This window comes from Scomber japonicus, chromosome 23 (genome assembly GCF_027409825.1).
Source record: "Scomber japonicus isolate fScoJap1 chromosome 23, fScoJap1.pri, whole genome shotgun sequence".
In the NCBI taxonomy this organism is placed as follows: Eukaryota; Metazoa; Chordata; class Actinopteri; order Scombriformes; family Scombridae; genus Scomber; species Scomber japonicus.
In genome coordinates, this window is record NC_070600.1 from 20,638,212 (window position 1) to 20,665,986 (window position 27,775).

At 39.3% G+C, this 27,775-nt stretch overlaps 3 protein-coding genes across 4 annotated transcripts; 2 read left to right on the top strand and 1 right to left on the bottom strand.

Annotated features, from left to right (window-relative positions):
- The first annotated feature begins 911 nt into the window (after positions 1-911).
- Positions 912-10,119, top strand: itih2 (inter-alpha-trypsin inhibitor heavy chain 2). The gene is made up of 21 exons (XM_053314091.1): positions 912-1,146; positions 1,678-1,710; positions 2,036-2,074; positions 3,038-3,210; positions 3,289-3,393; positions 3,474-3,636; positions 3,719-3,826; positions 4,703-4,831; positions 4,923-5,039; positions 5,187-5,355; positions 5,453-5,578; positions 5,781-5,962; positions 6,088-6,273; positions 6,627-6,766; positions 6,952-7,124; positions 7,379-7,540; positions 7,717-7,830; positions 8,614-8,812; positions 8,896-9,068; positions 9,439-9,550; positions 9,630-10,119. The coding sequence occupies exons 1-21, from the start codon at positions 1,051-1,053 to the stop codon at positions 9,775-9,777; spliced, it is 2,847 nt and encodes a 948-aa protein (XP_053170066.1). The 5' UTR covers positions 912-1,050; the 3' UTR covers positions 9,778-10,119.
- Positions 9,922-13,752, bottom strand: kin (Kin17 DNA and RNA binding protein). The gene is made up of 12 exons (XM_053314095.1): positions 13,561-13,752; positions 13,374-13,468; positions 13,004-13,047; positions 12,788-12,910; positions 12,504-12,688; positions 12,366-12,414; positions 12,184-12,235; positions 11,959-12,085; positions 11,738-11,863; positions 11,484-11,583; positions 11,291-11,391; positions 9,922-10,323 (listed from the first exon to the last, which is right to left on the bottom strand). Exons 1-12 carry the CDS (start codon positions 13,672-13,674, stop codon positions 10,264-10,266), a joined length of 1,176 nt encoding a protein of 391 aa, XP_053170070.1. The 5' UTR covers positions 13,675-13,752; the 3' UTR covers positions 9,922-10,263.
- Positions 13,753-14,641: 889 nt separating this feature from the next.
- atp5f1c (ATP synthase F1 subunit gamma) lies at positions 14,642-20,254 on the top strand. Of its 2 annotated transcripts, XM_053314096.1 has the most exons (9): positions 14,642-14,736; positions 15,265-15,299; positions 16,492-16,623; positions 16,709-16,916; positions 18,151-18,294; positions 18,399-18,463; positions 18,559-18,714; positions 19,477-19,573; positions 20,121-20,254. In XM_053314096.1, exons 1-9 carry the CDS (start codon positions 14,657-14,659, stop codon positions 20,122-20,124), a joined length of 921 nt encoding a protein of 306 aa, XP_053170071.1. In that variant the 5' UTR covers positions 14,642-14,656; the 3' UTR covers positions 20,125-20,254. The 2 variants fall into 2 exon arrangements, with proteins under 2 accessions (XP_053170071.1, XP_053170072.1); XM_053314097.1 differs by lacking the exon at positions 20,121-20,254 and having other exon boundaries at positions 19,477-19,577.
- Positions 20,255-27,775: the final 7,521 nt, after the last annotated feature.

Here is a 27,775-nt window from a genome sequence, read left to right on the forward strand (position 1 = left end):
GCATCTTTAAAACAACATGGAAGCTAGAGTTTACAAGGAGCACTTGAAGGCAGCATGTCACTGTCATTTAGCATTGTGTTTCCATCAGCTGCCTTAAGTCTTAACCTCTGTTTCCAATTCAGTATACTTTGCTAAGTTTAGCACAGCTGTTATCATAGAGTACGTATAACAAAGCATAATAAGAAAATGGAGTATTTATTTTTACCAAGGGTGTTTTTAATTTATTTTTTTATCAAATTAAAAGTACAAAATTGACTCTTTTTACTCTTGTATATTGCTTCTGACTTTTTTATAACCTTACTCAAAAAGGGTAAATTTGTCTACGTATGTGTTATCAGTTAAATATTCAGACAGTAATAACTATTAAACTGCTTGACAACAGTTTTTGTTTCTTTTAATTCCCACCTCTTTAAATTTATATCATTATTTCAGTAACTTATAATGTGATACCTATTTTGTTGTCCTAAAACTCAAACATGTAATTGTAGTAAAACAGACATTTTTTGTTTGTTTGTTTTGTTTTTTAAAACCTATTTAGTAAGACAGAGGTAGCATGTATATATTTCAACAGTACAGGCCTACGTTGACACCATCTTGTGGACATAATGCAACATTACATCTTCCTCATGTAAACTGTGGATATGTGTCAGTTAGATAAGCTCTGTACTTTCTGTTGTACATGGCTTTTTAAAAAAATCTGCAATTTCTGTCTAAGACACACCTCAGAATCACATTTAGCTAAATATGCATCATGCAGTTCAGTTTTTGACAGGTCAGTCTGTCTGAAACCTGTTTAATCTATGAATGACTCAAATCTGTCCTATTTACCCTGTCCACACTGCAGGCCAAGTTTCAAAGTTTCCTTCTCCTCACATGAAACACAACAAATATTGACTGGGGCTGGGAGTCGATCAGTTCAGTGGATTTTAACCTTCATTTTCAGTGTGCTGCGTTTTCGAGAGGCTCCCCCGCAGAAGGACCGACTATCTCCTTCGTGCTGTGTTTTGTGTGTGTGAGGGTATGTGTGTTTGAGCCCACAGGCTTGCAAACATGAGGCGTCCGCTATTGCTGCTCCTGGGGCTCCTGCTCCTCCAACAGACCTGCTGCTTTGAGTTTGTGATAGATGGAGAATGGGAGGAAGGGACGGTGAGTTGGATGCTGAAAAAAAATCTGTTTACACCAATTTATTATTTACAGAAAAGAGTCTGACCAGCTGTTGAGGTTGATATTAATCTTAAATCAAAGTAAAGGTAAAATTGGTTGCTCTTTAAGAATGGGAAAAAGGAGAATATATACATTTAAGGTGTATTCTGATGCATACAAATATTTCTTGATTTTTGCATCTAGTGGTGGTTGTTGGTCTTATGGTGAACACTGACAAGAACTGATATCTTCCCCTTTGTAACATCATTGGTTCCTATAATATGTTAAAACTGAAATTGAGAATACTCAATACTACTTTTTATGGGTTTTTCATCTAACCTGACCATTACTGCATGTACAACAGTGGATTATTTATCATGCAATAGTCTTATTGTATGAATGTTTCTCCTTGAATTGTTAAAGAGAAATATTAGAAATGTGCATATTGGTCAGCTTTTCTGTTTTAATTAAATTAATGGTTATATTTCTGGTGATTTTTTTATAATCTTACAAAAACTCTCTTTCTTCTACCAGTCAGATCTCCAGGATCATCGGGAAAGACACAAGGTGAGATCTTTCTGTTCTATTGAGTCCAAAACACTTTATATACATGTCTAATTGTAAGATAAAAAGCTTGCATTGTAGGTTTTCTTTTCTCACTGATGTTGCAACAGCTGCAAACATCGACCCGTGGAATGCATTGTACCGATTAAATAAACAAGACATCACCAAACAAACCCACTCTGTACCAGAGTATCTGAACTCCTGCATCATATCTGACTTAATAACAACACTTTGTGATTCATGATCTTCTCTCAGACACTAGATTAAGACCATGTGAGGCTCATGACTTGTGTGTGTGTGTGTGTGTGTGTGTGTGTGTGTCTTTCAGAGAGCGATATTGACCAGCGAGGAGCAAGAAGACTTTGAGGTATGACTCTCCGCTTGTTGTTTGAGCCCTCTCCACTGTGACAGAGTTTAACCTTATCTAACAATCAATATGCTGCTGTTTGAAGAGATTCCCATGACTGACAGGTTATTGACTTTGCTCTGCCCTAATCCTGCTCCGCTTTCCTTTACTCGACCTTTCTCTACATATGAAATCAAATCAGTGGGACAGATGTGTTGAGTAGGATACATCATGTTGTGGTTTTAAGTGACTTTACTTTGACTTTTGGCTCATTGATTATGGAGACATTGTGGAGCAGTTTAAACCACAGCAACATGCAAGAGAAGCTGGTCCAAAAAAACTGACTTGTAATTAAAAGTTGGGTTCAAAATTTTACACATCTCTTCTAATACAATAGTCAGGAGCCCAAATGAGCATTGAAACCTGTTTTTCTGGCAATAATCATTCATCCTGTTCATACTGATCATTAGAAGATCTGTTCAAAATGTGTTGTGAAGGAGGACAAAATCTATAGTCTTCCTTCTGTGTCTATTGACATTTTTATTTGAGGCAAACATGAGGCTTCAGCTGTACAAAGTTATTATGGACCAAGACAGTGAAAATAATGAGCTGAAAGACTCTAAAATGTCCAGAAGGAACTGCAGAGTTGGGTAAAAATGTGCCTATACCTTATATACATCATTTGGTCCTTTGATATTAAAAAAATATACATTAGTGCATCTTTGTGTACTGAGTTTTAGGGGAAGGACTTTCTGAAGTTAAAGAAAGAGAGTTGATAATTGGGCTGGTGTGAAAAAATACTCAAGATCAAGTGATTGTTAAGATCAAAAGTCCAAGTCAAGAAAGGATACAAATGCTAAAACCAAGAAATGTTTCTAAAAAGGGAAAACATTTATCTTGAAAGTTCATCTTCTGAACTACTGAGCTCTTGACATCCAGATCCACTTTCTTTGTGCTTAAATCTTTCTCACATTTTCTGCACAGGCCATCCGCGGAGATGACATCACTGTCAAGAGCTACAAGGTGGAGAGTCGCATCACATCGCGATTCGCCCACACCACCGTCAGGAGCTCAGTGGTCAACTCAGGCTCCAAAGCCCAGAGCATCGGCTTCAACGTCCAGATCCCCAAACGAGCTTTCATCACCAACTTCACCATGTAAGCCACATCACAGTTTTATGACGGAGCCATCCAAACAGACTGCACAATTCTAACTTTTCACATTTTATGTTGCAGGAATGTGAATGGAATAACATTTGTGGGCTCAGTGAAAGAGAAGACGGTGGCCAGGAACCTGTACGCCCAGGCCAGAGCCAGGGGCAAGGCAGCAGGCATCGTCAGGTACTGGACCAGCTTCTTAGATTTAAACCATGAGTAGAGTTCAATAACTGTATAAAGACTGCATTGATTCTTCTCCACAGGGCTAATTCTCAGGAGATGGAGACCTTTAAGACAGAAGTCCACGTCCCTCCTGGCAGTAACATTGAGTTTGAGCTCCACTACCAGGAGATGATGCACAGGAGGTTGGGTGTCTACGAGCACTCACTGTACCTGCAGCCTGGGAGGTTGGTGCCACAGTTCCAGGTAAGAATATCATAATATATATATTTGTCTATTCATGTCTCTATGTCATCTAGCAACGACCACTGACCAAATCTCTCTTTAGGCGGATGTGTACATCTATGAGCCAAAGGGAATTTCCGTGGTAGAAACACCAAACACCCTTGGTGCACAGTTTACAGAGATCATCCGAGTTACTCACTCCGACAAGAAGGTAACACCTCCACCAAAGCTGGTTTTGAATAATTTTGAAGTCAGAATCAAGAAATCTCAACCTACATTAGAGCATCATCTTACTGATTGGCTGATGGTTAATATCTAAATCTTTTTAAATGGGAATAACACAGTTTTGTACAAAGATTTGAAGTGAAGAATATCCATGAATTGTAGACATTTGAAATGATCATGTTTCTGTATGATTATATATAGATAAGTAGTAATCTCAATGATTTTAATTTAAATAAATGTCTGTTGAGCCACTATCTATTGTGGTAATAGGTTAACACAATGGTGATTAAACCTATGACCGCCTGATTAAAGCTATTGCATTTGCAGTATTACAAAGGAGGTTTTGGTTGCGACATTCCCAGGAGTGTGTGTGAAGCAGTTGAGCAACATCACACAGATTTTTACTTTAAAATACTATTACATTTTGTTAGATCACGTTGAATTAATAAAAACATTTAAAATTGACTTGACTGTTATGACAGTTCATGTCAAATTGGCCACGCATACCAGAATATTAGCAATATCAACAAGAATATTAAAGAATCAATAACAAACACATTTTAAAATGTTATAAAATATTAGTAGGAAAAAATGGAAATGAGTGAAATTGTCAGTATTTACCCAAAACAAAATTCAGGGGTAATTGCTGCCATGGCTGAAGATTAATTAATTATAGCCAAAATTGTGCAAAAAGTGCTTTATAAATGGCCACATATTAGCACTATTCACATCTAAATGAATCAGTTTTTCCTTGGTTCATGATGTAATTTTCTTCCTAATATCAGTGTCATATGTTAAATGGGTTTTGAAAACAAATAATCAAAGAACAAACACATAAAACCAACTGTGTCTGTGTCCTCAGGCTCATATTGTCTTCAAGCCCAATATACAGCAGCAGAGAAAGTGTGAAAACTGCACTGAGAGCGCTATAGACGGTGTCTTTACTGTCAGATATGATGTGAAAAGGGACAGCAATGCCGGAGAGCTACAGGTATCACACACTCCACTCAATAAATACTCAATAAAACTTATTGTTCAACTTGTTTCATACAGCTAGAAATTTTTTCCATGGTTCCCTCCAGGTCTCTGATGGCCACTTTGTCCAATTCTTCGCTCCATCCAACCTCTCCCCTCTTCCTAAAAACATTGTGTTTGTCATTGATGTCAGCGGGTCCATGTGGGGCGTCAAGATGAAGCAAGTAAGTGATAGTTGCTTACACTTGGATGGGACTTTTGTGTACTTTGACCCCTCCAACAGTGCACATGCTCCCTCTATATTATTTGTAAAACACTGCCACCGTGTGGCCGTTCTGCAGAATGCATTCAATTCCAAACTTCTCTAACAGACAGTGGAGGCCATGCAGGCTATTTTGGATGACTTGACCATTGACGATCACTTCAGCATTATAGACTTCAATCACAATGTACGATGCTGGAGCGAAGAGCTGGTCCCTGGTTCCTCTATTCAGATTGCAGACGCCAAGAAATACATTCAGAGGATCAAACCCAACGGAGGTATGATAAATAATATTCTATGGATGATTTAATAAATGCAAAAAATATAAAAATCTTTCTTTGTTCATGACTTTATATTACTGACATTTGACCCCAGGCACCAATATCAATGAGGCACTGATGAGAGCGACGCAGATGCTGGTGAGGGCGTCCAATCAGGGGCTCATTGACCCTCGCTCCGTCTCCATGATCATTCTGGTGTCTGATGGAGACCCCACTGTAGGTAAGAACAACTCAGCAGCTATTAAAAAGCTCCTACATTGGCATTGACAATTTTCTGCATTTTCTTATTGTCAAAAAATCTCATGTGCAGAGCCAAACCAACAATGAACTGATTCACTTACAAGTATTGTGTTTGTATGCAATGATTGATTAAGAAAAATAGGAAAATATCCTTTCAGTCAGCTCACTTGCATGATTTGCAGGAGAGATCAAGCTCAGCACCATCCAGAAGAATGTGAAGAGGGTGATGAGGGAGGAGTTTTCTCTCTTCTCCCTGGGCATCGGTTTTGATGTGGACTACGACTTCCTGGAACGTATTGCCATGGAGAACAGGGGCATGGCCCAGCGGATATACGCTAACCATGATGCAGCAGAGCAGCTACGGGTATGACAGACATCGAGGAAAACCTCCTCATCAGATATAGGCACTTTTGGTCCATAAATCAACACTTTCCTGATGCTCTTTAGTCCCTTGTAACTCACCTTAGTGTCCTTTATCTTCTACCACAGACCTTTTACAGCCAGGTCTCCTCTCCACTGCTGAGGAGGATCACCGTTCAGTTCCCAGAGGACACGGTTTCCAACATCACCCAGAACCGATTCGATAAATTCTTCAGTGGCTCAGAGCTGGTGGTGGCCGGGAAGGTGCTGCCTTCTGACACCGACACACTGACCAGCTTCACCACTGCATCTGCTGTGAGTAAATACTGGACTGAAAAATCAGAGAGATTTAGATTTAGAGGCAGAAATCTGTCTTTAGTTGAACTGATAGACACGTGTGACCTGTGATGAGTGACATGATTTCATTTTAGGGGTTCTCAAGCCACCCAAATGACTACAGTGCATAAAGAGGCGACTACATAGACTCCAAAACTATATTTCTCGAAATTCCCTGCTTCCAACCTTTATCCTTTCCTCCTGAATGGCCTTAAATTTAGCTATTTTCTTGACTTATTTTAACTCTAAGTCATAATTGGTAAGGTCCATTTGGTAAGGAGAGCTAAACAGTCACTTCACAGAGTTTTTAAATTGCAATTTTCGTTCTCCAGGCCAGTCTGGACATCACCCTTGAGACAGAAGCCGATGGTTCGGAGCTGGACATGGAGCTTGCCAAGCAGCAGCATTCGTTCACAGGCTTCGCCAAACAGATGTGGGCTTACATCACCATCAAACAGCTAATTGGTGAAAGGTGAGAGGCAGGAAAGAGTACAGAAAGATCAATGGTTGTGTTAGGTACATCATGAAAATTACACCAAGGGCTCTCTATGAAGTCAAACATCTACTTGGAAAACCCTGTGAAATGCAGATATGATAGAGTACTTCATATACAGTATATGTATAGAAAAGTGTATTAGTGGTGTGATTCTCCTGCAGGTCTATGGCTCCAACAGCTGCCAAGAAGAGGAAGATCACCCAGCGGATCCTGGCACTGGCTGTGGAGCATCAGTTCGTCACTCCTTTCACCGCCATGCTGGTGGAGAGCGAGGACTCCAGTGAAAGACTGCTGGCCGACTCCCCGAAGGACCCCAAACATGGCTGCTGCTCAGGTTAATGGTGTTTATGTCACAGACAAGACAAAAAAATTGTACGAAAAAAATTGTAAAAGAAAAAAACATGCAATATAATCAAATTACCATGAAACATTTCCATTGAAAGTCAATGATCGCTACATTAATAAACTGATCAGCAGATGATCATTTAGCATCAGTTCATGATCAATCCAGGTTCAAGGAATCAAGACCAGATAATATTGATGAAACAACACCTGGTTTACATTTTTACTGTGTCACTTGTGTTATAGGAGGAGGAGTAGGAGGAGGAAGCTCTGCGTACTCTGGTCCGAATCCGGTACGTGTTGTCTACCAGCCTCCACCTTGGGTCCAGATGACGACTCCGGCCCCACCGAGCCACGCTGTGAAGGGACCACAGGACCAGTTAATCCTGCCTCCACAGGTCAACTTAGGTAACAAACACACACTCACACACACACACACCACACATATACACACACACACACACACACACACACTCACACACACTTCTGGTGACTCTCACATCATCATCATGAACACTCTCCCAGCTGCAGTGTTAAATGTGAACAGTTCTCCGTGTGTAACGAGCTCAGTGTTTCTCATCCAGTGGATAACGACCCTCACTTCATCGTCCACCTGCCCAGAAGCAACATGGACGTCTGCTTCAACATCGACTCCAAACCCGGACACATTCTCAACCTGGTGTCTGACAGTGGAACAGGTACAAAACTGGGATTTAAATCAACTCTATGTACTAGATTCAAGTTTATTTATATATACTTACATGTTAATTTATATTTTATATGTAGGCTATAGTGGTTTGTCCTGTGCACAAGAATGAAAAGCATTAAGGTTAACATTAAAGGAGCAGTTTGAGTTGACTGTTAAAAAGTGGCTGTCTTTTAATTAATCTTACCTTTGTGCCACTAAAAGTTGTAGATTGATTGATGGATGGATGCTATGATATTATTGGGTGAGATTGGTTGTTTCAAGCCTACATAAGCACACCTCATATTTAAGAGGAAAACAATAAACTGGGTTTTAATCAGCTCATGTACTAACCCTTTCTGTTACTGTTCTTGGCATTTATTTGATTTTCATTATTTATATTAAAGTTAACATTCAAGTCTAGATGAAATGGCACTATCGAATCTCCTTAATGAATCTTAGACTGATTGATTGGTGGGTGGATGCTATGATATTATTGGTTGTTTCAAGCCACCTACACACAGGTCATATTTTAGAGGAAACCGTTATTGGATGTTGAAATAAGAATACAAATAAATAGATTTTTTTGGTATATATTGTTAAATAAGGGCACAATATCACTGGGGAAGTGAACTGTAAGTGTTAAAAAGGTATATTTCATTTAATCTCTACTTTAAAATTACTGTGGTTTTAGTAGCTCTGCAATATAGGCCAGTGTAGAGTTTTTATTATTGTCACTTACTCAGCACTGGGCTGTCCAAATAAAGTGTGAGTTTGTGTCTCTCCTCTCCTGAAGGTCTGGTGGTGAACGGGCAGTTAATTGGCTCCAAGCAGGTGCACAAAAGCAAACTGAAGACCTACTTCGGCACCATCTCACTCTACTATCAGCCTGATGGAGTCAGTGTGACCATCAACACCGACAGCATCGTCATGACCGATGGCAAAAGCAACCACTCCTTCACCTGGGCGGCCACAGCTGAAATCACACAGGATGGGTAAGAGTTGCACCCTTACTTATATCTTCAACCTTCCTGCCTTGGTGTCAGGATCATTTCAATCATGCTTTTATGTATTTCAGGGTGAGGATTTCCATCGTGAAGGACTCTCATGTTTCAGTCACAATCAATAACAACATCCAGGTGATGGTTTTGCTTCACCGTGTGTGGAAGAAACACCCGATCAATGTCGACTTCCTTGGTATCTACCTTCCCAATCAAAACCAGTACTCCCCTCTGGTCCACGGGCTCATAGGTACGTCTCATCATCCTAACAGGGTCTGAAGAGTAAAACAGCTGTATGGGGTGCTAATCTGATGTTGGGTGTAAATCAGTGAGTCAAATCAAGGTCTTAGACTGTTAAAAAAACATATGGATGTAGTTTCAGTGATGTCACTTTTAGGTTTCCGAACAAACGGCATCTTTTACTTGAACCAAAAATCTTAATTTGGGAGTGTTTTTCATGGGACAGTTCATAAGTAGAGTGAATGGCTTTGTGTGGCAGATGGTGCATGATTATTTAAGGACTCTGCAACACTTGATTTTTAAGAAAGCACCAACTTAAACCCCAAATTCACCTGTTAACAGTTAGGTTTGATCTGAAATGTGTGTGTGTGATCTTCTAGGCCAGTTTTCTAGAGAGCCTGAGGTGAGTGTGTATGCCGTCCACCAAGGAGCCGACCCTCTGAAGAAGGAGGCCACGATGGAGGTGAAGGGCAACAAGCTGTCCGTCACCAGGTACGTCTCAACTCATTTAAACTCCGTTACTGATGACACAACTGATTATTAAAACCAAAATCTCGCCTGTGTTTGACAGGGGCTGGCAGAAGGACTACAGAAGCGATACGAAGCGCGGTTCAAACGTCTTCTGCTGGTTTATACACAACAGCGGGAAGGGCTTCATCGACGGACACTACACCGACTACATTGTCCCAAATCTCGACAGTTTCCTGCAAACGCTCTGAGCAGAGAAACTTTTTTTTTTTTTTTTTTTTAAAGTACCCTGTGCTGCTATTAGTCTCCTGAGTCAGTAAAGTTAGACAGGAAATTAAAACCACTGGAAGGAGTGGAAGATAAAACACACTGAGGAACATAATGTGTCTTTCCCCCCCCCCATTGATGTCCCATTTGTAACATTTCATTATTTGAATCATTCTTCATTTCAATCTGTGAATGTCTCTTCCCTAATTGTTTTTTTTTTCTCTTCCAAAGAACACCTCTCAGTCTCTTTTATTAACATTTATTAACATCTGCAATGTTTGGATCAACCTGAGAATCAATACAAAATAAAAACCAAATTGAACACATTTCTTTTATGTTTGTCTTTTCGTGACACCTCGTTGGAAATGCATTGTGGGATATGTGTATGTACAGGTGAAGGGCGGATCTCGAGGAATTAACTCTGACACAGTAGAGTCCTGAGGTTATAACGACAGAAAGAGAGTCCTAGTTCAGGCCAGTTTGGAGAAGTCTTCGTAGGCGATTTTCACTGTCTTCCCTTTATGATGACCCTGAAGACGAGATGGATAAGAGATAAATGTAAATACAGGAAATAAGAATAATTTAACCTAGTAGAAGTTATTATGGCAGATTTTTCATATTGAATGTTATTATATTGTTGCTTATGTACAGAAACATGCTCCAAATGAAGACAGGTTTTTGAAGCACATTATTTGACTTGTCCTTAAGGGCCACTCTACTTAACAATACGGGCATGTGAATGTTGCCAAGGTGCTCTATGTTATCAAATATTTGTGGATTTTCTACTTCAGGACACTTTAAAGTGGATTATAACAGTTTTAGTACAGTCAGATCCCAAAAAATTGGAAAGGCTTTTAAAAAAATGAATTGAACAATGTGTTGAAAAGTACATTACATTGTGTAAACTGACACTAGAACAGTGTTTAAAGGGTTGGTTCGTGCTAATTACAATTTTTTTAAATGACCAGTAATGTCATGTTCCTGAAGTAGTGGCCTCTTTACACTTGGATAATAATCAAACCTCAATGTGGACTGTTGACTATGCACTCTGTGTATCCAGACTAATAGAGCCACAGTTTCTTTCATCACAAGTAGCCTTTGAGTGTCTTTTTAAATGCAAGTTTTTAGTGCTTTTAGCAAAACAAATGACTCTCCATTCACTTCCAAACCTGAACATGCAAAACTATCTGCATGACTAGACAAGTGTGCAAAAGGTATGAGAGAATATATACTTTTTGTAATTTGGGTGAATTGACCCTTTAACCTCTTGTTAGGGGAGGGTTAGGGTTAAAAAGTATTTCCTGTGGCCATGCAGGCATTATGATGGTAGAGGCTCAGTGATTTGCCATGTTTTGTTATGATCACATGATATATTTCATCATATTACACAGCCCTAAGTCAGGGTATAAATTCAATAACATAAAGATAATTAAACATTGACAGACACCTTTTTTTTTACAATAGAGAAAACAACCTTAAAAGTGTAGAAATACGTACAGAACTGAGTGTGAGATTGCCGCAGAAATTCTTTTCATCAATCCCCTCCAACACGGCCTCTGTGTCTCTGTACGGGCCGTTCAGGATCAAAACCGGTTTACCTGCAGAAAGTTGAGGTACATAAAGTCATACATCAGTTTGGAAGTTTTTATAATATGTGGAAAGTTTTAAAATCAGGTTTTAAGTGATCTACCTGGTGCAGGTATGACCGTTTCCACATGATTTTGATCCAGTTTCAGTTTGTCTCCGGAGTCGACCAGCTTCACCACCGCTGCATATTTGTCTCGCACCTCCTGCAGCAAAACCAACCACAACTGTTAGCATCAAAATGTTCCTTTTTATGTGCACTTAAACATACACACACACACACACACACACACACACACACACACACACACACACACACACACACACACACACACACACACAAATCCCAAGCTTCCTTACCACGATGACTGCCTTCTTCTTGTGATACTTCTCTCCCAGCCTCTTAGTGACGACTTTCACCACGATGTTCGGATGCAGCCAGTTATCCAATCTGGCCGACTGTTGCTGCTTCTTCTTTTCCTCCATCTGAACAAACAAAAAAAAAAAAGATATTTCAAATGATCACTGTTACAAATTTCAGCAAAATATAAACCTTAAATATAAAACATCAGCTCCTCTACCTCCATGATCTCCTCCAGAGCAGACTTCCTCTTCTTCTCCCTGGAGTCTGAACTGGACGGCGGGTCTTTCCTCTTGGTCGAGGATGTTGATGCTGCTGTTTTGAGAGCGCTAGCACCCAGGCCAGAACTACAGGGAGACAAAAACAGGTTCAGACAAAATAATTAAACTACGGCTGCTTGGTTAGTATGCAGCAGAATTCAGAAACTGCACAGAAGCTACTGTACCTTGATGTGGAAGGACGGGCCACCGATGAAGAAGCACCCAAGTTGAAAGCAACTGAAAGAGGAAAAAATATATGAGAAGTTTTAGTGATGGAAACATTAAAAAACCTTTGAAATCTTGATCTTTAACCTAGAAATGATTGTGTTTTTTCTACAATTAAACATCTGAGTTCAATGTGACAAACCTTTTTCTTCTTCACTCTCTCGTTTCAGCTCTGTGAAAACTGGAGTTTCCTGCAGAATAACAAAGAAAAACACTTTTTATTTTAATTGTGGAAGTCTTTTTCATTTGGAAGCTGAAGTCTGTACCCGGCGGTTCTCACCTCCTCCTCTCTGGCGTCGCGGCCTCTGCGGACCTGCTCCTCGATAAACTTGGCGCTCCTCTCCTCGTCGTCCAGGTCCTGCTTCTTCTTCTTGGCCTGCTCCTCTTGGCGGCGGATGGTCTCCGGGTCGCGGTCGATGTACTGGACGTACCAGCCTTTAGGGGTTTCATCCACCTTACAAAAACCTGGCAGTGACAGAGTTGATCAATTCATCAGATGTCATTTTCGTTGCTCAGTTTGGGCTTTTTTAAATGAGTCTAATTTACCTAAAAACACCAACCCACCTTCTCTGCCGAGCCACTTGGTGAAGTCAGTGAGGGTCTCCCACTGTGTGGAGTTCATGTGGACGTGCTCCCGGTCGCTGATGTACTCATTGTAGACGATGTTGTTGTGGACTCGCTTGGTCCCTGCAGATTTAAAGATGATAGAAGAAGTTTTTACAGCTGCTTTGGTGCCAACATCTGGATAATGTGTGTGTGTGGGAGGGGGTTCATACTCACCAAAACGTCTACTGAGCAGCTCCAGAAACTCGTTTTTGAACTCACTAGGAAAAAAGGAGACGACAGTAAACTCAAAAAGCTCATTTATAACATCATCGTGTGTGTTTTTGTGTTTTAAAACTACAGACAGGTTTCCCACACATTTTTACCAATGGATTTTCAATTTTCAATTTTTCCACAATATTTTACCCCATTTCCATAACTTAATTTAAGTAGTTTTAATTAACCCTAACCCATTCACATAATTCCAAACCACTTCACATAATTCCAAACCATTTGCAGGCCTGGAAAACAGTTTTCCTATTTTCATAACTTTTCCAGGAGTTTCCTGCCTGTGGGAATCCTGCTAGAGAAACTCATGAGGACTTACTTAGAGAAGAAGTCCATGAACTTGTTGGGGTCCTCTGAGGCCAGCAGCAGCTGCCTCTGGTGGGACTCGGACATGCAGTGACATTTGAAGCCATTCTGACAACAAACAGAGAAGAGAAATAGATTTTAAAACACACTAATTAACAGAAAATTAACCATGTTTGATTATATTTACGCTGCATGCTCACCTCGTCTCTGCATTGTTTCTGACACATCTGACAATACCACCTCAGTTTCTGGAGACCTTTGGATTTAATCCGGTTTGCTATCGCCTTAGGGGAGAGAAAGTCAGCTTTCCCCATCGCGACCAATGATAAAAATCAACAAACAGACTCGATATAATGTCAGAAATGAGATTAAAGAGAGAGGATGTGTAGCTTAGCCTGTTGCTAACGTGAGTAGCTTCCGCGTCAAAACATCGCGAGAAAGCCTCACATATGCTGCGTTCAGGGACCGCCCTCAAACTGCGTATCGTTACATTTATCAAGTAACTGTGGAAGCTCATTTCCGCCAATGTGATGGGAAAAAGAAACATTATGCAAGTCAACAATAATGAGAAACCTTCCCATCATCTTGTATCTTAAAATAATGATTTATCTTATGGCTTATTATTTTAAGATAATATTGACTTAGAGGATCTTTTTTCATCATCACATTGGCAGAAATGGGCCACAATAAGTTACAAATAGCAAGAACCAAAGTTATTTATGTGAGTTAAGTTAAGTTAGAGTTACAGTTAAGTTAAAAATACACAAAAAAAAAAAGGAACTGAAAAATATTCCCTGTGCAAAACAGTTTTGATAGAAATAAACAAAAGTAGTGATGCAGTGGTTAAATAAATATTGAATGATTTTAAAAAAGTAAGTGGTGGTTAATTAGAGTCTATCCAGTCTGTTCAAATATACATAAATTAATTAAATGTAGATGTGTTATTGCACATTTACAATATAAACAATAAACAAACAAAATAAATATGTTTAATGTTTAATGGTTGTGACATCAACAACTGATTTATAGGGAAACAAAGGTCAACATGCAACTTACTTTTGAAAGTAGACTCTACAACAAAGGAGGAGATGTAATTTTAAGGACTTTTTTTTAACCATATCAAACATATTATTATTTAAACCAGGCTATATTTATATATATATTACATATCTGAAGGGGGGTCTTTAAGTTTTGGAGGATTGGTTGCGTTTTCAGTCACGTGTTTGCACCGCCTTTAATTGATTCTTCTGCCAGTCCTTGAATGCAGCATTCGTCCATTTTGCCTGTCACTTGCGCATGCGCAGTCCTGCCGCTCTGACCTTCATAGGACTAACCATGTTCGCCAGGAGCAGCGCGTTGATCTTCTACCCACAATGGTAAGATTTAAAACACTTAAAACACCTCCACACTGACATTTAACCTTGTTATATATGTTGCTTCATCAAGTAGCTTTGTGATTTAAATGAAACTTGTTGGTTTCAGTCAGTAATATAGCACAGTTATTGAATGCAAGGACGTGCTAACGTGGAGGCCGCAGCTAATGAATGACAGCACAGTGAAGTTCATCCTGCTAAACAAAGCTAACTTAGCAAAAAGTCATTCATTTATAACATGCTATAAGGATATACTTTTAAATACTTTAAATGCAAAGACTAACAATAAGACCAGCTAATGTTAAATATCAAAGCTTTTACTGTCTTCTATCTTACCAAGCTAAGTGACTTTAGCTTATTTGCAGCTGTGGCACTAGCAGCAAGCAGCATGTTAATTTCCCTGTTTAAAGTTTTTAATACATCCACTCACATTATGCTTATGTCATGTTGGAAACCTGTTTAAATATGCAGGATGCCGCTTCTTCATGTTTGCAGCTGAAGCTCAAATGCTGTGTGTTTTGTGTTTTACAGTGGGCAGGTCAGGAACATGGCTACCCTGAAGGACAGTAAGTACTTTTGCACAGTGAACACACTTTATACATGCAAAGACAACAGTGCAACATGACTTTAAATACATGCAATGTTAGATTGATATCACTTCTGAAGGGCAATTAGGACAATTGGTGTCAATTCATGGCACATCCTTGAAGGTTATGTGTGGTCCAAAGTCAGAAGGAGTCATTAATTAGCAGGATGACAGCAGAAAATGTGCTTTAAAAGTAGATAAAATTAGTGATAAGTCATGACATGCAATTCATTCTCCCTAAAAGAAAATCACAACTATCCACTATGATCTGTTTTTGGGAGGATTATGTGATTATGCAAGCAGATGGAGATAGTTTTAAAAATGACATTTGCAGAAATTGTAATGAGTAATGCTGAATGATACCTATAATATTTTAATAATTCTCAAAAGTATTGATTGGATGATTGTGCATTTTTGCTGGCACTGAATGGATCATCAAGTTGTCAGATTTGTGATTAAAGTTTGGTGTGATGTAGAGTTGAAATTGTTTATCATGCAATAAGATAAAATATTCCTTTATTAGTCTCACAATGGGGAAATATACATTTATTGCAGCAGCAAAGTGGATAGTAATAATGGAAGAGTATCACTTTAAAAAAAAAAAAAAAAGAATAAAGAAGAATAAATTAAAAAATCATAGTAGTAAAAAACATAAAATATTGTCATGTCATCTGTAAATTTATATCAATATGTTATCCTTTATACTTGCAATACATCTTATTTAAACATAACTATAGCTAAAAAGAAATGTCTGTTTTGGGCTAATCAATATATTGCACCCCTGGAAGAATAAAAATAATAATATTTCATCATTGTGATTTTTAAAAATCCTGTAAGTTTAGTCATTTAATTAAGTCCTGCTCATTGAATCACATAATAATAATAATAATAATAAGGGGAAAGCTTGATATAAACTATACAGATAAATCTTTGGTGACTGATATATTTATGTCTCCTATCGTCTAAATATACTTGCATTGTATCTTTATTCAAATGCAATTGCTAAACTGTCATTATGATTAAAAAACATCCTATAAATTGAGTTATTATATGAAGTCCTAATCTAATTACCTACTACTAATAATAAGGGTTAGATATCTTGGTATAAACTCTACATATTAGCTTCTACCATCATTCTGGTAACTGAGTGATTATTCCTCTTTTCCTTCTAGTCACCATCAGGTTGAAGTCCATCAAGAACATCCAGAAAATCACAAAGTCCATGAAGATGGTGGCCGCTGCTAAGTATGCTCGCGCTGAGAGGCAGCTGAAGCCGGCCCGCGTCTACGGCACCGGTGCTCTGGGTATGTATACGTTTAAAGCAGTCAATCGCTCATTAAAGTATATGACCTTCCATCTGAGTCCATTTGTCATCTTCTGTCCCTTCAGCTCTGTACGAGAAGGCCGAGATCAAGGCGCCCGAGGACAAAGCCGGCAAGCATTTGATCGTTGGTGTGACCTCCGATCGTGGTCTCTGCGGCGCCATCCACTCCGGTATTGCCAAGGCCATCAAGGCCGAGATCGCCAACCTGACCGCCGCCGGCAAGGAAGTGATGGTGGTCAATGTGGGAGACAAGCTGAGAGGCATCCTGCACAGGTAAACCCGGAAATGATGCTTCTTAATCTAATGTTGGGCTCTACTGAGGGGGTTTGTTCATGATGTTGTTTTTTAAAATTTCTACCAGGAAATCGATGCATTTGGTCGTGTGTATGTGTGTCCGTGTGCTACCATGAAATCTAAAAATAAAAATGGTGGACACTTGTAACTTGATTCTCTGCATGGTGATACAACATTTCAGTCATAGTTTCATCTTTTGTGTGTATTTATTTGTTTTTTATTTCACCAGGAAGTCACTCCAGATGCATTTAAAGCTGCAGAGATTAGTCCATTATTTCTTTTTAAAGCAAAAATGCCAAATATTTGCAAGTTGCAGCTTCTCAAATGTGATTTAATAGATTTCTTTGTCACCTTTTTGATGGTGAATTGAAAATCTTTTTTGGAGTTTTGGATTATTGATTTGACAAAAGAAGACATTTGAAGATGTTAATTTAGGCTTTAGAAAATCATAAAGGGATTTTTTTTTTACTATTTTCTGACATTTTATCGATACAGTATTGATCAATTAATTGAAACAATATTTGACAGTTTGATAGATAATGAAAGTAAATGTTATTTTGAGCCGTAGATGTAAGTCAAACAACAATATACAGATACTTTAACAAGGCTTTTACAGGCTCTTTGAAGTGGTCAACAATGATTTCCTCCAGCAGTTAGCATTTATAAAACTGTCTGTTTGTCTTTTTGTTGGTTTTTTTCATCTGTGACAGTGATATTCGGCAGCTTAGACCTATTCTGTTTCAGCAGTAGAAGCGTTAGAAGACACTTTGAACTCATTCGTCACTCTTCATTCATGAATTTATTTCCTCTTTGGCAGAAAAACATGTACAGAACAAATTAAACTAGATTAATGAAACACTTTTAATGCAGACCGACTCTAACACAATCACTATAAACTGACTTTTAAGACACTTGCAGGGAAATAAACCTCTTATATCTTATATTAGATATAATACGGTAAACTTCTCTAATACATTTATTCCTGTAGTAGTCTGTAAATGTCTCTGTCGTCATTAAGAGGCTGATGCAATTCTTTGTCAAGACTGAAAGAATAAATATTATCCTATCACCTGAGCCTCCTATGAGCTGATGTGATTGCGTTACTGCGGTAACCGAGGCAGCTCAACAACTCGCACAAACTAAAATGCAGAAGAAGAATTATAGGTGTGTTGTGTTTTAATGATGATTTTTGTTTTTAACTCTTCCTCATCAGAACTCATGGCAGCCACATCATGATGAACTGCAAGGAAATCGGACGCAAGCCCCCCAGCTTTGGTGACGCCTCCATCATCGCCACCGAGCTGCTCAACTCTGGATACGAGTTTGACCAGGGAGCTGTCTACTTCAACAGATTCAGGTAAGACACTCCTTTTTTTTTTTTTTTTCTTTGTGTAAAACTGTTGCTTGTTTGTTTTTTTTAAAATATTGATCTCAAATTAAACATGTCTCTCCTTGATGCAGGTCTGTTATCTCATACAAGGCGGACCATAAGCCCCTGTTCTCCAACGAAACTGTTGCTAATGCAGGTAAGGACCGTTTCTCCCTCTCTCACACACACACACAGCATCAGGTGAGCCAGCCAGAGATACTGATCATCTTCTCCTTTCCTCCCCCACAACAGAGTCCATGGGTATCTATGACGACATTGATGCCGACGTGCTGAGGAACTACCAGGAGTTCACCATGGTCAACATCATCTACTTGGCTCTGAGGGAGGGATCCACCAGCGAGCAGAGCGCCAGGATGACCGCCATGGACAGCGCCAGCAAGAACGCCTGTAAGGACGTCACAGCTGCCCTCAATCCTGTCTTTAATGTTTCCACTCGTCTATTTGTAGAAACACTTAATTCATTCATTAGACTAACAGCAGAGACACAATCTGTCACGATTAGTTGATAGTTAGTTCATTATTGAAGGTATGTTTTAAAGCAATAGGCAAAAAAGTTCACTGATCCAAGTTTTCTAAAGATGCTAAACTTTATCTTTTTGGATTTTACCATTAATTGACTGGCATTTTTAAGTATTTCCTGACATTTTATAAATCAATAATGACAATATTTGGCAGTTGCAGCCCTAATAAGATACCCTTTCCCTTTTTTATTCTGTTAAGTTTGTCAAGTCTTTTTTTAGGACTTTTTGTTTTTCTTTAAATTAAGAGCTTTGTAGAAACAGTGATCAACATTTTTTCCCCACATTTTCTCAATTGGTCATATTGTTTATAATATAATTGACAGATAATAATAAAGTTTTGTTAATTGAAACTTGGTTGCTATGGTAACGAATAAAGGAAAAGCAGTGATTCTTCTTTTTATTTGAGTCAATGCAGGTTAAAAGCTGCGTATTATAAAGTAAATCAATGACAGTGGTTTATAGTAGGAAAACGTTTGCTCCCATATTCTCAGTTTGTTCCTTTTACATGACTTTTCCTCATTTTAAGGTGTAATTTGCAACACGTGTTCATTATTAGACAATTCTCAGTAAGGATTTACATTTAGCATTGATTGATTTTGATTGATTGACGTCTCTCCTTTCCCTTCAGCTGAGATGATTGACAAGCTGACCCTCACCTTCAACCGTACCAGACAGGCCGTCATCACCAAGGAGCTCATTGAGATCATCTCTGGAGCTGCTGCTCTGTAAGTCTTTTCTTTTCCTTCCCTTTCCTTTTTTCCTCACCATCACAATCTTTCTTTTTAATTTTTTTTTTTACTGCTGTTCATTTAAGGATTTTCTTCCATTTTTCATTACACTCCTCTTTCACTCTGCTGACTCCTCTGACCTCTGAGGCCTCTTGTTTTTTCTTCTTCCTTCCTCTCCTCCTTCCTCCTAAAAGATTCCCTCTCGTCTATGCATGTCTTTTTAAAAATTTCCCAAAGCGTTCATTCTTTCATGACTAATTCTCCTCTGACATAATCTGCTCCTCCTCACCCTCCGCTGAACTCAGGCAGTGAAGCTTGTCTTTACAAAGAAGGTAACATTGTAGAGTGTAACGTTAGGATCCCACCTGGACCAGTTTGACGAGTATCTTTAGGTAGAAGTGTGCTCTGTAGTTCTTTATATATAATAGACTAAACGCCCTTTAGGTTTATAGAGTCTCCAGCTTGTTAGACTTCTCCTTTTTAATCGTCTTTTTTTATTCTATGTGTTCTCATCCTCTTGTTTTTATTCTTCTTTCTTTTCCAGATAAACGGGGCGAGACCATCGTTTCCATCGACTATAACTCTTCAAAGTACTTCAGACAGTTGTTGTCAAGAGTCTATGAACATTTGTGCTTCTATTTGTAAAATATATGGAGAAAATAAACCTCTTACAGAGAATCCTGTCACCCTTTTCATCTGTTCCTGTATCTTATCTTGACTCCTCACAATAAATACTAATGAATAATTAAAGATGAATGTTGATGCTTCACTTTTATAATTCATCCTCCTTAAGAAATAAGTCATTTTCATGGTCATTCATTAACAGATAATCAGTTTATATTGTTTTTTTTTGGCAAAGTTTAAATGTCTGTAGCAGCAAGTGAAGATTACACAAGGAAAAATATGAAAGTATGTATGGATGTAAATGGAAAGAGGATGGAGAAAAAAACTAAAGCAGCACTATTATAGCATCAATAAATGCAATAATGTGAAGCAACTAATGTTTATTTTATTTTCCAGAAGTCTTGATTCATTCTGCTAATTTTCAAGACTGCATGTTGTGTTTTATTAGGTTTCATGATGTATGTTTTTAGGGGTATTATTGATTTTTATCCACTGGATCGATGTAGAACAAATGACCAGAGGTTACTGTGCTCGCAATTTTTAATGTTTTGACAATTTTGACCTTTCAATAAAAAGTCACATCTGCCATAAAGACCTCCTATGAAGGCATAAAAACCTCCAAACAGACTTGTACTGGATGTAACCAGGATAAAACCATGCTTTTAGGGAAATACTCCTTTAACATGGCTTTATCAACAGTTTGTCTCCTATTTTCATTAAACAAAATAAAAATCAACTTTAATTTAAAATAAGTTTGACACATTTGCTCTATTGAGATAATTATTCTGACTTTCTGATTTACCAATATAAGTTTATTATTGGAAATCTTTTTTTCTTTTACCCCACATGCCACTAATCCTCTTTAATAATCCTCAACTCTTAAATTGTCAGACTAGACTGATTGATCAGCAGGTAATCAATCATCTTGAAAAAAAAGTGTTTGGTGCGTTGGTTGTAACTTTTAGTCCTAGTTTGATTTATTTGACAAATTATAAAATATCACACATTGACATACTTTACATTTAAAGTTTTTTACAACACTTTTTTTCAACATTTTGACTTATTAAACTTGCTTATAAACGTCTTTGGCTCTGACCTTTGAGGTTTAATTTAACCAGTGATTTTATTTCTAACTCCAGAGCAACTTTTCCTGCAGGATTGGAAGTCCAAACTAAGCAGCAACAAGTCAGTTATTGAGTGTATTTTCGGCAATATGAGCTGGTCTGTTCAATTCACTGTTCGTGTGGAAGAAGATACACTAATCATCCATATGGGCAACTGTAGTCTTGACGCAGGATCCCAAAGGTAGTTGACTGAAGGACTGCAGTGCACCGTAACTTCTGACCTCCTTGTGGAAATGGGAAGACAGTGTTTAATGGCAGAGATGAATGAATTACATCTTCATTTGCAACTCAGCAGGATTGATTATCTGCTGTGAAGTTGTTGGTGTTGTTGATAAGAAATTTGAGCCAAAGCCCAGCTGAGCTTCTTCCTCACCATCCTTCCTTCCTTTTCCATCCTCAACAACACTTCACTTATTGAGTGTATTTTCGGCAATATGAGCTGGTCTGTTAATGTCCTTTCAATTCACTGTTAGTGTGGAAGAAGATACACTAATCATCCATAAGGGCGACTGTAGTCTTGATAGAGGATCCCAAAGGTAGTCGACTGAAGGATTGCAGTGTATAACAACTTGTGAACTACTTGTAGAAATGGGAAGACAATGTTTAATGGCAGAGATCAATGAATTACTTCTTCATTTGCAACTCAGCAGGATTGGTTATCTGCTGTGAAGTTGTTTCCTCCTGGCAAGATTGGACTGACAGGAAGAAGATGGTGGTGTTAGAATATTGAGCCAAAGCCCACCTGAGCTTCCTCCTCATCATCCTTCCTCCCTTTTCCATCCTCAACATGTTTCTAAGTGTGAGCCAGTGACTTGCAGTTCAAGGTTCGTCCACCAGGCTGTGCTGTCTGATAAGAAATGTGAGGCATCTCAGTCTCAAACAACAACCTGCAAAGAGAAACTCAAAGGTTCCAGCAGTGTGTAATAGCAGAATAACACAGTGTAGTCTTTGTTTTCTGTATGACAAAAGGTTTAGTTCTCGTCAATTGAGATGCTATATTCAGATATAATATCTTTCTTTTTTCTTTTTTTAACATATATCTCTTGAGAATTAATATTAAGATTTCCTGGCAACAGCTAACGCCAAATGTAGATGCTTGTAGTTTACATTTGTTAGCATTTATATGTCCGTGCAGATGTATGCCTTTATGCATGCCTGCATCTGAGAGTGTGTGTGTGTGTGTGTGTGTGTGTGTGTGTGTGCATACATGTCCTGCAGGCCTTGTTTGTCTATTGTATTTGTGCTTGTTATTGTTTACTCCTGAGGGGAGTGGGGGAGCGATTGCATCTGAACACTGAAATTACAGCGATGCCAGACTCTGATAAACGCAGTCAGAGAGCAGCAGCCTTCTCATCTCCTGCTCGCTGGCGAGGCCCGGCAAAACCCACATCGCATGGTACGGATGAGGAGAAGAGGGCTGGGTCGTTTGGGGAATTTTACAAAAAGCCTTGTTGGCAAATTTTGGAATTTTTCAGGGTTTTAGATGATGGATGGATGGATTGGGAAACTGCAGAGCTGATGGTTTTCCTTTGATAAAAGGATTGTGAGAACTCTGGAAAGTTCAGTCATTTTCTTTTCTGTTGATGCTTGTAAGGAAAACAGCTAAATTAATCCAATACCACAAGTTTCTCTGCTTCCTATGAGAGCTGATTTTTTAAAGTCTTTTGAGGTATGTCTAATTTAAGAGTCAAGTCTTTGAGGTCTGAGTGCAGGCCATTAAATTGACACGGCATTTGAACAGGTTTCCTTTTCTTCTTACATAAGTAGATGAAGTTTTTTCAGTGCACAGGCCTCATAATCATTTCAACTTTGAACTGCAAAGCTATGCAATGCAAGGCCTGCCTCGTCGCTTGTCTTATCATTTATTGATTGAATATGATTTGGTCAAGATCTGAGGCTTGAATGTTGTAGTTTTCAGGTATCAAGGCTTGCATCAAATTGCCACAGCAGTGTGCAGAAGCAGTACTAAAAGGCTTGTGCTGTATGTTTTAATATACCGAGTCTTGGTCGTGATCCCCTTAGGCGTTGGTGGATCCACAACATTGGTGTCAATATAAAAAAAAGGTCTATGTTGGAAACAGAGATATATAGCTACAGGGAAGTAAGATGGAGAAAGAAACCTGAGCAGCTAGGTGATCCAACAGGTTGTAAAGAAGTAAACAATCAATCAAAACCACTTTATTTGTAGGTGAGGACATCTGAAATGTTGGTAATAATACCTCATTGAACAGGAAAGCTGTTCAAACTACAGCAAGTACAGTAGGTCAAAGTTGTACCAGAAGTCTGTGTGTAATGTCTTAGGTCTCTCTTCCAAGTAATTGTGGCTTATTTCGAAAGATATTTCTATGTCCTCAGACCTGAAAGCTACATGTTGCTATTATTGGACATGAATGATGGCCAAAAACTGAAGCTACGAACCAATTATTGAGTGAATAGAGGAGAAACAGACTAATTTGGGTCCACATTGTGCCTCTCAGCAGGGGAGAGTCAACTTAAATGTTTGTAACACATGTTTTTCTCTTGCTACGTAAATGCCATCATGACCTAATAATGTTGGCGTGCTTCCAGTGCAGTACTAATCCAGGCAGTCCATTGTACTCAGAACGACCTCCGACACGGAAAAGTGTGATGGTATGATCATTAAAGTCGGGAAACTCAAAGGGGAAGCAAGATCCGTCTAGACCAAGTTCACCAACAGAGACACACCTGACGTCATTGTGGCAGTAAGCAGAATTATCGTTTCAACATTTTTTATTGTATGAAGTGTTTGTAGTTTCCATTTCCATTCAGCTGATTTGTGCTTGATAGAAGTGTGTGGTACTACCCTGATATATATCCGTCCTCAGTAGATGCTGGTGAAGTTCAGAGACTTGCCCTCCGAACATGAGTTGTCCCTGTTTTCCCAGAGAGATACACTAGCGAGTGACTCAGACTAGCATTAACATCCCATAGAAATATCAACAGTAGAGCTCGACCGATGCTGGATGTTTGGGGCTGATATCGGTCCTCAGTAGATGCTGGTGAAGTTCAGAGACTTACCCTACTAACATGAGATTACTGTGGGTTTACGTGTTTTCCCAGAGAGATACACTAGCATACATATTTATTGAAAGTTGGGATGAGTGACTCAGACTAGCATTAACATTGCTTAGAAATATCAACAGTAGAGCCTGACCAATACTGGATTTTTGGGGCTGATGCCGATACCGATATTATCGGGGTAAAAAAAATCCAATATTGATGATGGCTGATAATCTTACATATACAGAATATATACATAACATGCTTTTTTATCATACATTTGTGAGAAAGGAGGCTGTGATATTTTACATTTTAATTATAAACTTTATTTTATACATTGACATTAGTGCACTGATGCTAACGAAAGTAAACTTCGCTGGGAATGTAACAATTATAAATTCCTATAAACTTGAATCAAGAAAAAAGGATAAAATATACATAAAATGTTGCCTCTAGAACTTAAGAAATATATCGGTGCATATCGGACAACATATCTGTAATAGACCAATATCATCCGATAATATCAGCTGACTGATATATCGATCAGGCTTTAATCAAACTGGTTTAGCACAAAGTTAGTAAAAATGAAGGGTTAGGGTTAGAGGTATTTTTCGAATATAAAGTTGTATGTTTGTATGTCGTGAAGCTAAAATCCACACTGCTGTCTACATGTTTCTGGTCTTCATCAGTTAGTATATTCACATGTCATGCTTGCTAGTTCTGTTCTGTAAGGAACACCAAAGCATGTGCCCAACCAGCAGCTCATTTCTAACACATGTAACATTTGTAACTGCCTAGATTTGTGAGCACAGCTTGATTAATTTTCCCTCTTGTTTGCTTGTTTGTTTGCTTTTCCAGAATGTCACCAAATATGGAGCAGGAAGAGCAGGTTAGTGTCCAGCAATGTGCTAGAAAAAGGCATCAAAAAGAAGTCATCAGGGTCTCTCTGTATGAAGTGTGGCACAAAAATGTATTGCATATGCTGTTTCTTTCTGTGCAGGTGTTGGAGGTGGAGGAGAAAGAGAGCCAGAGCTTCCAAAGTCAAGGTCAAAGGTCAAAGTCTGATATATGCTTGACTGAGTGTTGATTTACTCAGACTCTATAGCTGACTCTCATGTGCTTCAATTATAACATCGAACAGCTTCCGCTTTCAGTTTAATTCTTCATGACTTATTTCCTCTATTGAAAAACTTGAAGTGGTTTATGATAGCAGATACATTCAAGTCATTTACCTGAAAATATCACACATGTAGGTAAAGAAATGTTTGAGTAAAAGAGTTCAAAGTGAAGAAATGTACCAGTTATGGCAACTCTCTTCTCTCCTCTGTGTTCAAACCAGTTACCTTCCAGTTATTAAGCAACTACACTACTTCCACCAAAAGAGAGCGGAGAAATAACACAATAAACTGCTTTATCTTCCGTTATTATGTTTTATGATGAAGCTGGAAAGGTGTGTAACTGTGTTAACGTGACAGCATAATGAAACGACTCAAACATCTGCGCGTGAACGACTGCGAAGAAAAAAAAAAGAGAAAATGTGTGTGTGTCTGGAAGTGAGCGTGTGCGTGTGTTTCTGTATTAAAAAATGTATAAAGGTGAGTGTGTGTGTGTGTGTGAGAGAGAGAGAGTGTGTGTGTGTGAGAACGAACGAGTGAAGACATCTGAACATTGTGTTCGGGGGCCCCGCCGCCGCTCTGTATTAGCTTCACCTCGTTATCGTTATCGCCCTCCTCCATTGTGGCATGACGGGCGGAAAATGATTAGAGGAACAGGTGACAATGGAGGCAGAGATTTCTGCCTTTACCCGGGGCAGCGCCACTGTCAGGTACAGCAGCATTACACTCAAAAGAAAAGAGGCGAAAAGAAGAAGAAGAAGAAAAAAAAAAGACGAGGGGCGCCCGCACAAAAGAGCTCCTTTCTTACTTTAAAACACTCACGTCTTCTTCAGGAGTGCAGAATGGGTTGGGAGCCAATTGACTTCCTCTCCTTACTTTCTCTCCATCCTTCCATCCTTCTCTCAGGTAATCGCAAAGAGAGAGAGAGAGAGAGGAGAGGAGAGGAGAGGAGCAGCTTTGAAAGGAGAGACTCACCTTCTTCTCCTTTTTTCCCCCCCTATCAGACTGAAAGAAGAAGAAGGAGAGACAGCGATGAAGGAAGGAAGACAGGAAGCGAGGCCGAAGCGGTTTCCCACGTCGACATGAGCGTGCACGTGTGAGTGACTCTGATGTAGTAACGCCGAGGCATTATCTCATTCAAACCCACCCCCTCTCAACTCTTATCTCAATGCATTCCCCTCCCTCTCTTTTCTCCCCCCCCCTACCCCCCTCCTCCTCCAGTCTTCCACAAAGCTATCTGCTCCGTGGACTTTTCTGACTATTTATGTCGGACAAGGTCAGGATCGTTTAAACCGCTCTGCCTCTCTCAGCCCCTGCAGATGAGATAGCGCGAGAAAGGGAGGGGAGAAACGATCGATTCCCGCCGCCACGCAGATTTATTCCCCTCCCCTCCTCCTTCGTTCCTCCTCCTCCTCTCTCATTCTCCCAATCGGGGGGGGTTTTGGGGGGAGGAGGGGAGGAGGAAGGGGTCACCATCGCTACAGCCGCCGCCGCCACTGCCCTCGCCAGGCTCATCAGTCTCTTTAACACCCGTGGCGTTTAAAATACAGTAGCAGCTCTTAAACTGGCCTCTTTTCTCTTCTGAGTCCAAATGAGACCCGTCCTCTCATCAATCTGGCCCCCGCTCGGGTTTCTGAGGGGCGTGAATGGTGAGGCCTGTTGAGGGAGAGAAAGAGGAAGAGATTTAGACGGGGGAAGTGGCGGTCTGTATCATTCACAAGGGTGTTTTACAAATGAAGTGGGGCACTTACTCAGGCTGAAGGCTTGATTGTGAAGTGGGCTGGCTGGGAAGTGGGGCACTAAAGTAGTCTGAGTAGAGGAGTGTAGGTGTTAAAGGCCGGGGAAGATACTGATATTTTTGAGATTAAAGCAGCAGTTACTTTACATTTTGTGTCAATCTTAATCTACAAATCACATAGCTCTTATTTATCCCAATTTTGGTGCTAAGTAGCCTTTACTGGAAGACTTTCTGTTGTGTTTTGTCTGTTTCAGGTCTGTTTGGTATCTTGTTACCAAGACCCAATTTGGGACTTGATTGGAGTCAAACGATCTCTTTGGTCACAGGTTTATGTGCCAATACAACAAATTAGAGGATCAGATTGACTTAAGTGGGTCAGACACGCCCCAACTTTTTGCAGGGTAAACGTCCTCAATGGCCACCAAGTGAGTTTCTCAAGGTAACAGGTAAGATCAATATGACTCACTCAACATAGCACTTATTAATCAATCAATCAATCTTTATTTGTATAGCACCAAATCACAACAGAGTTATTTCAAGGCACTTCACACAAAGAGCAGGTTCTAAACTGAACTCT